General features: G+C 35.9%; 1 protein-coding gene across 1 annotated transcript; it reads right to left on the bottom strand.

Moving 5' to 3' along the window:
• Positions 1 to 8,926: 8,926 nt before the first annotated feature.
• Positions 8,927 to 11,048, bottom strand: LRRC4C (leucine rich repeat containing 4C). The gene has a single exon (XM_045556667.1). The coding sequence runs from the start codon at positions 11,013 to 11,015 to the stop codon at positions 9,093 to 9,095; it is 1,923 nt and encodes a 640-aa protein (XP_045412623.1). The 5' UTR covers positions 11,016 to 11,048; the 3' UTR covers positions 8,927 to 9,092.
• Between the last annotated feature and the right edge of the window lie 332 nt (positions 11,049 to 11,380).

Below are 11,380 nucleotides of genomic sequence, written 5' to 3' on the forward strand. Positions count from 1 at the left end.
TTCCTTCCCCAGTCTACACCTGGAACAACAACTTCTTCCTCTGCTGTTAACTACAAACGTTATCTTCTAATTGCTGCTCACAACAACCACCCCCCCTCTCTATTGATTTCCTCTCCTCTTTTCATCTTTCAGTGAAAAAAGTCCAGCTAACTTGGCTTGATTTTTCAAAAACTAGATTGTAATTTTCACTAATTGTCTATTATAGTATATAACAACCACCAAAATGCATTTCTCTCTGCCCTCATCTTTTTAACCTTACATTTTATTCTTCTGCCATTCAAGTGACCATCCAAACTGCTCAACTACTTAGAAAATGTTACTACTTCATCATCATAAGCTCCATTCTATAGAATCAACATGCTATACAAAGTCTTCAATCACTGTCTTAGCTTTGTCTTTAACAATCTTCAAATTCATGATTTGCTTTATAAACACAAAACTGCTTACAGTTCTCTTTCTCATACATGACATTGTCTGTGCATTGTGCTGGGAAAACTGACATATCACCATCCACCACCTGGCTAACTTTTATTCATCCATTAGGTCTCAACTCAGGAATCACTTGACTTAAGCAGCAAACCTGATTCCCTCTCCAACAACCGTATATCCCAGGTCTATTGTCCTTCTCTCTGCTTACATAATATGTATTGCCTTTTCCATTGAATTTATCCTATTGTATTTGCAATATTGTAAGCTCATTGAAGGTAAAGACTATGCCCTTATTCTTTATTTATTTGTTGGCATAGCAAAAGCACTCAATGAACGTTTCATGAGTAAATGAATTACTGCATTAAGGAATGAAAAGATAATGAATTGGGTCAAAAATTTAAAACTAACCACTCTTTTCATGTTAAAAGTTCTATGACTAGTGTTCCATTTTCAAGTCTGTCACTCATGCCGTTAGGTGGAGAGAAAGCTTTTCCACTGTATTGTAATGCTTGTTCACATTAGCCAATTAGTTCTCTCATGTCTCTATTTTTCTAATAATGTTTTCACTTTAGTTGCATCCATTATTTGCCAAAGATAATGCTTTTACTAACTATAAAAATAATAACAAATACTGAGGTATAGAAGCTAAAATTTCTTAGAAGTACTCAGTTGTGATAATTAAATATTTTTTATTCTATAGTTTGTTTGAGTCTCCAATTTCCAAAAGTTAAGCTTCTGTCTTTGGGGGGCATGCCTTATGTTTTTTCCCTCTTTTAAATACTTGGCAAGTAAAAATTTGTTGCAGCCTAACGGTTACCTCTTACAGAGTTTACACAGATTTAAATAGTGTGTTTTATCCTAAGAAGGATGAATGGAATGATTTTACTGGCTTCATGAAAACCGTTTACATAGAAAGAACTACTGAGGTTAGTAAAGAGGGTTTTTTTTTTTTTTTTCCTATGGAAAAGGGACTCTTGAATATAATGCTTTAGCTACTGTGTTATTCAGGGATATCCAGCAATGACATTTGATTAGGATATAAAAGTGAATCATAATGCAACTCTAAAAATAAAATATCTAAAACTGAATAATTGTGATAAAAATAGTGTTGATTGATTTATTTTTATCTTTGAATGCTAACTGATCCATAATGTCTTCCATTTGAAGTTCCTCTATAAAAATTCAATAAAAGTCAATACAAAAATATTTTAAACATTGCCACAATAAACAAGCCAGTGCTTCAAAGGTGTTGTCCTACCAATTTCATTAGTAAACCCGACCAAACAAGAATAAGACTAACACTGATTGCCAAAATGTGTTCCCAAAGAGAAGCATGTTTTCCAGGAAAACACAATCTAATAGAATACAAGAGGCAAAATATTCTGAAGAGAGTGATAACAGTTTCCTGTTCTGCCATTGCTAAAACGAGACTTGCTACAGCCATCTGAAAGTCCCATTCTCCTCTTTTACCCTTGGTTTTCTTCCTCATTTTTGTGCAGTGGAAAGAGTTTGCTCTCAATTTTGTTATCTCAAACATGGAGATAATGATACCTACCTTATCGGGCTTTGTAAGAACTGGAGATGATACATGTAGGAGTCCTAGAAGTGGTAGGTATAATAACATGATTGTCGACATCCCCGGACACTAACTATTCCGTGAGGGCAAGTTGTGCCTTTTCTACTTCTGTTGCACTCCACGGAGTGCTGTCTAGAAATCATTCTAGCGAGTTTGGTATTCTCAGCATTTTCTCTTGCCATGGCTTTGCCCAAATTAGAAATAGGTGTTCTAGCCATTGATTACTTGTGGTCAATGCTATTTGCATTGTCATTAACAATGAGATAAACACATTAAGGTGAACCAGGGAATCAAGGTGACAATTACCAAAAAATAAGGTTCTGAAGAGGGTGACCAACCACCTTGGTTTGTGGTACAATAAGAGGTTTCTGAGATGCAGGACTTTCAATGCTAAATCTAGGAACTTCTGAGCAAACTGAGACAAGTTGTTCACATTATCATGTGGGTCACGATTTGGTTGTGTTCACCGCCATATATATATCCAGAGACTCAAACACTGCCTGGCATTAAGTGGGTTGCTCAATTCATATTTAATATATGAATGATTCTAATATAAAAATAATCTAATCATTTTTTGCACATTCACCATTTACTTTTCTTTTGTCCAGTGCTATTTTTACACCTCTTCCTTCATATTCTGTTTATAGCTTCAAAATATCAATAATTCTGTATATAGACAAATGTACTATCCAGTGAAAATCTGCTAACTGAATTTAAAACACTCACCTACCATCCCTTTAAGGCTCACAAATTAAAAACAACAACAACAACAACAAAAACAGGTGAAAGTGTTTCCTAAGCTGTAAAGCACACAATTTTTATTTTTAAATTACTGTATCTTACGAACGCCTGATGGTATATCCCTAATTTCCAAGAGCTCATAGTTTATTTCTGACATTAATCTAATTGTGGATTTTTTACTTCTTAACATCAGTGCTTGTCATGTTTACTAAAATGGCTTTCAAATAATAATTACAAATCAATCTCAGGACTCATTATTAATTGAGTTTTCCAAGAGTTTAATGATAATATAAATCAAATAAAACTATCTTGGCCAATAAATGAGACTTTTATCTCATTAGAATGTACTTTCTGATGAATAATCTATATCTGTATATAGGCACTTGTCTTTGATAATATGACAATTTTGTGTTATATATATTACATATGTGATCCTTTTTGAAAGTATTTTTCAATATTGTGAAATTCCTCATTCCTCTTGGAAGTGGAGGTTATATTAATCATAATAAAAAATATCAGGTCTTTAAAGTAGAATTTGATCTGGAGAAGAAATGGCCTATAAAGTGGGATTTGAGAGTAGAAATAAAAAGGGACACCATTCCTACAATGCCTAGGAAATAATTTACTCATTTATATGAACTGCCCAATATTGCTTAGGGTTGAACTCCAGATTGCATAACTAAATGTGCAGCAGGAGTGACAGATTCTGATTTCATACTTCCCTTGGAAAACCTGAAAACATGCTGAGAAATGAAAACTAGGGATAAAATTTACTTTCACATAAGGTAAGGATATGTATTGAAAAACCAAAATGTAATTGAGTGCATAAATATTGCCATTAATTTTTTTTTGAGTGACCTTGTTTACAAGACTATTGAAATTGTTTCAGGTGAGAAAACATAGCTACATGATGTTTTTAAGATCAGAATTAACTGAAGGTCATTCCCTGACAGTCCACCGATGCTGAGAAACACCTTTACTAGCATTAGTTAGTCTGCTTAAGGACTGTGGGAAGGAGAAACTTTATTACTTCTCTGTTTCATTTTGTAAAACATCATCGTTGTTATTTTTTAAACGGAACTAGTCATAGGACCTGGAAGTCCATTTTCAACCTCTGACTTTTAAGGCGTTTTACAAATTTTGTTAGTATCAGTTTTTTTTTCATAATGATTCCATTAATAAAGACCTCCAAAATTTCCCTGGTATTACAAACTATTTTCTCTAAGATTTTATTTCATAAAAAAGTATAAGCCATAAAATATATCATCATTATTGTATGTTTTAATATTTTAATTCAGGTTTCATTTATTTCTCTTAGAGATCTACTCACTTTATAAAACTAGCAACTGTGCCTAAATAGCAGTTGCTGAATTCCACTTGGTTTTTACTTCTTTCAGTGTGGAATGAAGGACTGGAGAAGTAAAGAGATTATCATTCCAAAGCCTTATTGATATATAGACACAATAAATGTTAAAGGTGTTCATAATGTGTTTCCATCATGATAACTGAACTAGAGCTGGACAAGGTGGTTTTTCCGGCAAGTTCTCAGAGTCTGAGGACATAAATCAGAGCAGGTTCTACTGCCACTACAGAGACCAGCCCCTCTCCTTCAAACAACATTGAATCTTCCCTTTCTTTCATCAGGATAAAAAGCAATACATTCACTACTTCTGGCAATGGGATAAAGGCTGGATTGATGCCATATGGACAAGTCAAATTCAGCAATTCAGCATCAAATATATAATAAAGTGCAGCATTAATAATCTGGAAAATGAAATTGAATTACTGGACCAAATAATGAAAGATAAGACTTCATGGTCTGATTTGTGTAGGCTTTTGCTTTCTGTATTTTGTGCAAGGGAGAGATGGATGTGCTCATTTACTGCACATAACAAAATTTACAAAATAGAAAAATTTTTCCAATATCATGTGCTTTTATTAAAATAGCTTCATTTATTGTCTGTCTTGAAGCAATACCTTCTTTCTCTCTCTCTCTCTTTTTCTTTATTTATCCTGGGAAAAAGCAAAATGAACAACAGTTTTATTTATGACTTCTAAACACCTCTTTTAAGATTTAATTATGTAATTTTATATATAATTTGTATAGATTTCTCAAATAATATTAAGAAATGTTGAAATCTCAGAGTTGGCAGTATTTTAAGAAACAGAATGAACTAGTATGTGTTGTGAGAATAATTCATTCAGTATCTAAATTTGGATCTGAATTGACAGTGTGCTACATTAATTCTAGATTTCTTTTTTCTTTCATAGAGCCAGATATATCTTGCTCTGAATCCTGATGGAACCTGGGAAGACAATGGTGTTACAGCTGCTTCCTATCTAATATGTACAGTTTTTAGGAATTCACATTTCTTCTTGTGGAAGAAGAGCAAGAATAGCATGTACCTTCATTTTTAGCAGGCAACTTTTTAGCATCCTTTTTTATCAGAAGTAGCTATTGTACAGAATCACATTCTAATCAGATATAATTATACATGTGTAGCTTGGGGGATATGCTTTTATAAGACATTTGACTCTGCATTGGTATATCGTATGAGAAACAGATGAATGGCTTCCCAGAAGTGTATGACTCCTTGCCCAGGCATTACATGCTATGTTGTTGATATTTAATGATATCCTTATCTTCAAGATCCTCATTAAAACTAGTAAGCTGAAGCACCAGATAAACAATTGATTACATTATTTTAAAATTATATTGCTTTAGAGTGCCATACTGTATTTCTAAGCACTCACCTAAATCTTCTGCCTTATCTAAATATCTTGAAGATTATCCCAAAAGGATAAGAAACTGAGGGACTGTTTCTTTTCCCCACCTTGATCAATATTTACCTTGGAAATGTTGGATACTCTAGGGCCACCTGCTTAATATCTTCTTCATGTTTCAGTAAATCCTGTTCTTAAAATGCCTTCTTCCTTTTCTTTCTCTCATGTAAATAACCCTTTCATTGTCAAGTTTTTTTTTCCCCAACACATCTATAGTTAGAATTTCATTTTATAGTAAATGAAATAGGTATAGGTGTCAAATAATATCCTAATTTTTCATTCTTTGATTATAAAGGCCTAAAAGCAATCATGGACTATCCACATTTTCTTCCTCAAAAAAATACTGATCACTGTTCCAGGTTCAAATAACCTATTTCAATCTTTGGAAAAGATGATATTAGATTTCAGAATATTTGAAATATGATGGGAAGTTATTAAGGCTATATCAGGGCCTATTTGTGTGAGCTATACCAAATCCTTCTAGCATTTTGCTAATGCAAATGCATTTGGACATGTTCAGAACAGTTCTAGAGACTCAGGTCATAGCCAGATGTGTAATTCTTGAATAGAAAAAGATGTTAAAGCATCTTCTTTATAAAGTATCTTTGAGGTTTCCCCGAAGCAAACTGTGTATCTTTAGTAGCAAAAAATTTTTTTTATATGCTAAAATTATCATTGAGTTACTTTAAGTTGGTTAATTGTAAATGTTGTGTTTTGGGGCACATGTTTCAGAATACTGCCATCCAGTTGCCTTTGGATAGAACAAAATGAGCAGTGGACATAAAATTATGTTTTTGGTGCAAGGAGGTATCAGATATCTAAACAGTCACCTGGGCTTCCTGCTGTACCAAGTAAATCCACCATGTGTAATGGTCTCTCATACATTAGTGCAGCAACTGTACTGATGGGCTGAGTGCCAAGTATGTTATGCAGGGCAAATACAGATACACTGTTCATCAGAAAACATCTAGAATTCATTTTAGTTTCCTTTCAATAACATATTTATAGCACTCCACCCTTCATCCCTAAAACCTGCAATGAGGACCTTTTGTCAAAAGAGTTTCTAAATATTTCCTATGAATGTCAAGTTTGGTTTATTTTAACATTTCATCATTTTTTTTTTCCAAAATGTATTCATTAGTACTACTATAATTTCCTAGAGGACTGATCGTATGTTTTAGATTCCAACCTGTCTTTTTAGTGCAATTTCACCTTTCATTCTATTTAGTAGAATTTCTCTAACTGCTCAGCCACCCATCACAGGCAAGGGTAAGTGCATGCCAGGACTAACCTCATAAGAATTATAAGCTTAAAATGAAAGAAACTTCAGAGTCAGCAAAGGCAGCTTGGTGAACCTAAACCAAGTAGAGAAAGCAGGTTACTTTTCCATCTTGATTTATACCACTCTTCTTTGTACTAGCCTTTGCCTGGCATTACAGATACTCCTTGATGTCTTTGTGTGTGTGTGTGTGATATGCCGCTTGAGAATATGAAGTATACTTGTATTCAATACTGAATAACTCCACAAATGACAGGCAACATGTGTTTTTGCTTTTCTTGAGTCTTCTCCGCAGCAAAAGTGAATGTGAACTATGTACTTAACAAAGGGAGGTAGGAAATAAGGATGGAAAAAGCCAGAGAATCGGTCATCAAAAAATAGGAGCAAGACTCTTGTGTGCTCTCATTCATTAGCTATCCTTTCCTCCCATGTCTTTGACCTATTTTGTGATTAATGATTGGTTTTTCACACCTGTAGACCACAAAACCCCAGAGTGAGATCCAGCCTGCAGAATTAAGTGTGTGTTTCTAAGCCGCTCATCCATTAGGATCTGAAGTTTTCTTCAGCTTGGTTAATCCTTGTTTCATGACCAAGGTAGGAGGTGTCAATGCCAATAAGGAGATTTGTATATATTCACATTGCTTCACACAGATAAAGATAGAAGTCATACCTATAATATATTAAAATATATGTTGAATGCCAAAGTGCAACAACCAGCAAGTTCCTTTTTTACTTGGAAGCTAGGGTATGTTCTCTTAGCAACAATGTCCCCAGTTCCTTAAAAAGTACCTTTAACAAATTACCATTGCATTAGCATTGCCATTTCCTGGTATGTAGACATCCTTTGGAGCAAATCTATATCCATACTTCCTTAAGGATCTGCAATCTGCATTTAGAAAAAGAGAGGCTCCTCCTCCAGAAGGATGGAAGAAACCGTCAATCCAGGAGGTTTCTATAATAGCAGTAACCTAATATTTTGATACTTTAAGTTCCCAATTCACAGCCTTTCACCTAACAGCATAGTCAGAGCAGGCAACCAGTGACAAACTGAGATTATTTCTTTAGTCATTTTTCATATAGATCGGGAGTGATTCAAGGATGGGAACCAGATCTTGTCAACTGTGTACCCAAAATACTAAAATCAGTGTTTAGCATATCTTAGGTCATTACTAATTATCACTGAATTGAACTGAATTTGCTAACACTCAGCACCAAACATTCTTTTGCAACCCCAGATAACTTATAATACTTTCATTTCTTGTGGACGTATTTCATCTAGCCAATGAACTTTTATTTAGGAGACAGTGAATAAATTATACTGAAACTTTCTTTCAAGTGGAATTAAATTTACTTCACAAAATCATTATTTTTGTACCTGAGCATTTCTATAAAGGATAACCCTAATAAGAAGGAAAAAATACCACAGCATCCTTGAATACACATCTAAAACTCAGTCAGCTAGTCAAACAGGACCCTGTAGAAGTTATGTTATGACTAAAGAATACTGTAGTATTTTTTCTTAGGAAGTAGGAAATCTAATTACCTTCAAGTGTCTCACATTTGAACCATACTACAAATGAGTTGTGTCCAAGTACAGAAAAACCAACAATATTTTATTTATAATCTTATTTTTAGCTTTTGAACTACAAATTCTGGTTCTAGAGTTGTTTAAAAGTCATGGGTTTTATAGATGCTCATATGTAAATTAATCTGTTGTTTGCTTACTTTTTTTTTCTTCTCCATAGAATGGTCCTCCTCATAAATACAGAACAGGTCATTGCATGAAAAATATAAGATCTTGCATTTTTTTTTCCTTGTTCTCTCTTAAAAATCTATTTCTAATATTGCATTCCCCATTGGACTACTTCATAAGAGTATGAGGGAAAAAGAAAAAAAATTAATAAAAGAGAGACAAAATAGACTGGATCTCACCACTAGAATTCACCATAAAAATCTCAAAGTATAACAGAATTCTTACAAAATTTCCTAGACCAGTTCTTTAGGGAATTGAGATCTCCTATGAAAAATATGGCAATCAGGGAGGGGAGGGACGAGATGTGGGAAAATAGTAAATAAGTGCAGCAAAAACAGGTTCTGAGGAATACACATAATTTTGTCTGCGTTAGATCACAATAGAATTTTTAATAAATAAATTTCTTTTCTTTTTTGTTTTTTTTGTAAAGACACTTTTTTGAAACAGTAGATTTAGCCCAGTCATTTGTGTCATTTTTAATAAACTGTCTTTTTTTTTTTTGATTGTTTTTCTGTAACTCTGTAAATGTTTTAGATTTGAGTCTCTTGTACATTGTCTTTAGAGTTCATTCGGATCAATAACGGTTCATGCACTGAACTGTGTATTGAATTTATTGTGTTAACTGTTGTTGTGTGGTTGAAGGGAGATTTGTAAGAGTTATAGTGATTCAGGTGCTCATGCTCGATAGCAGGCATGGGCAGGTGGCTTTCCATGGGTGTATCCCCTGTAATCTCATCATCCACATTAATGATTTCAACAGTCCTTGTTGGGGCGTGATGGTTTTGCCGATGGTGCTGCTTCCTCATCTTGTAGAAAATCACCAGCATCACTGCAGCCATGAGCGTGATGGCCACAAAACACCCAATGATGATTTTGGTAGTCTTCATGACCTCATCAATTCCTGGGATCCCACTGTTTATATCAGTCACTGGGATGGTGAATGTTTTTTCTGTCGACCTTGTGCTCTGTGGCGTGAGAGAGGTGGTCACATTGGTGGTCTCCCAGTCAATCACTGGAGTGGGGCCCACGTTGTTATCTGTGGTCCGTGCCTCATCCTGAGAAGGTTCCATAGTCTCTACTGTGACAGTTGAAAAGTAAGAGAAGGGAGTAGTGGTTGCTGCGGTAACATTCAGGGTGGCTGAAGCGGTAGTATTTCCAACGGAATTACTCACCATACATGTGTACATGCCTGTATCTTGCACAGTTACATTCGTGAAATTTAACGTACCGTCACTGAGCACAGCTATCCGCACTTTGTAAGCCCCATGTGTCATAACTGTGCCATTTGGAGTAATCCAAGACACAGATGTCAGCGATGTGGAGGCCCGACATTTCAGCTCAGCCGCCATGCCTTCAGTGACATTGAGGTCTGCAGGGGGCTCCACGATCACTGGGGCATAGCATGTGAAGTAATTCTGGTCAAGCTCCCCAATGTATCTCCCTTTTAGATTGGGAGGAGTGTTACACCGGGCACAACAAGCTGTGTTGGAGGGAGCCATGTCTTTTATCCACCAGCTGAGCCACAGTATGTCACAGTTACAGTTCCAAGGGTTGTGATGTAAATGTATCCGCTCTAGATGATGCAAAGGTGTGAAGAGGTCATGAGGCAGCAATGTTAGATTGTTGTGTGCCAGGTTGATCTCCACTAGTGACTGAAGGTTATCAAAGGCGTTCCGTTCAATCACTTGAATCTGGGACTGTATCATCCACAGTTTTTGAAGGTGCATTAACCCCTGGAAAGAACCAGGCCTAATGGCAGATAAATGATTCCCAGAAAGATCTAGCTCATCTAGCTTTATGAGCGGTGTGAGGTTAGGGATTTCCCGAAGGTTGCACATGGCAAGGTTCAAATACCTCAAGTTGGACAGACCTTCAAAGGCACCTTCTGAGATGTATGAAAGTCTTTTCAATTCCCCTAAGTCTAGTCGGCGCAAAGAAGGAATTCTGTTAAAAGCGTAAGAAGGGATGCTTTCAATGGGGTTGTTTCGCAACCAGAGCTCCTTCAGTTTAGACAAATATACAAAAGCTCCATTCGGGATGGTAGTAAGACGATTGTCAAAGAGTTCCAGAGTGTTGAGGTTTGCCAGACCATTGAAGGCCCCAATTTCAATGGTTCTAATGTGGTTCCTACTCAACTGTAGGATTTCCAGGTGCCTCAAGTGCTTGAAGCTGTTCACTTTGATGATCTGGATTTGGTTCTCATGGAGGTTCAGCAGCCGTGTGTTGGTGGAGATGCCATCCGGGACCTCACGCAGGTTCTTCCGAACGCAAATCACCTTGCTGAACTGGTTGCTGCAGGAGCACACAGAAGGGCAGGTTTGAGCCCGCACCAGACCAGCCACCACAAGAAGTTGAAGAGCCAGCAGCACCACAAGCAGGGGGTCAAATAGGGCCCTGTTAAACCTAGGACCTATCATTATCTGCTGTGGATGTAAGGTCATCTTGTTCAACATTCATAATTTATCTGGTGTTGGTCCTTCTGGAGTTCAAACAGTCTGCAAAATAATAAGAGCAAGAAAAGATAATTAGATTTATTCCAAATGTCTTTCTGGAGTAATGTCAGTGATACAGTGTATCATCTAAAGCCATCATTTCTCAGACTAAAAAAAAAAAAATCTAATATCTCTTATTGAGCTATGTGTCTCACATTTATAGGGAAATACTTCTGTAGTCCAAATTAGGAGCCATCCATAGCCTACATTCCATCATATGTATAATCACAGAGAGATGTATCAATGAGATGAAGGGCCCCAACTAACGTAGTGTTTATCAATCTACTGTGACCCAAATGCCTGAGGACATATGTGATAAACTCCAC

The sequence above is a fragment of the Lemur catta genome, chromosome 7 (genome assembly GCF_020740605.2).
Source record: "Lemur catta isolate mLemCat1 chromosome 7, mLemCat1.pri, whole genome shotgun sequence".
In the NCBI taxonomy this organism is placed as follows: Eukaryota; Metazoa; Chordata; class Mammalia; order Primates; family Lemuridae; genus Lemur; species Lemur catta.

Excerpts from the sequence above, each read along its gene's own strand:
- LRRC4C (XM_045556667.1), bottom strand. The coding sequence starts at position 11,015 with ATGTTGAACAAGATGACCTTACATCCACAGCAGATAATGATAGGTCCT.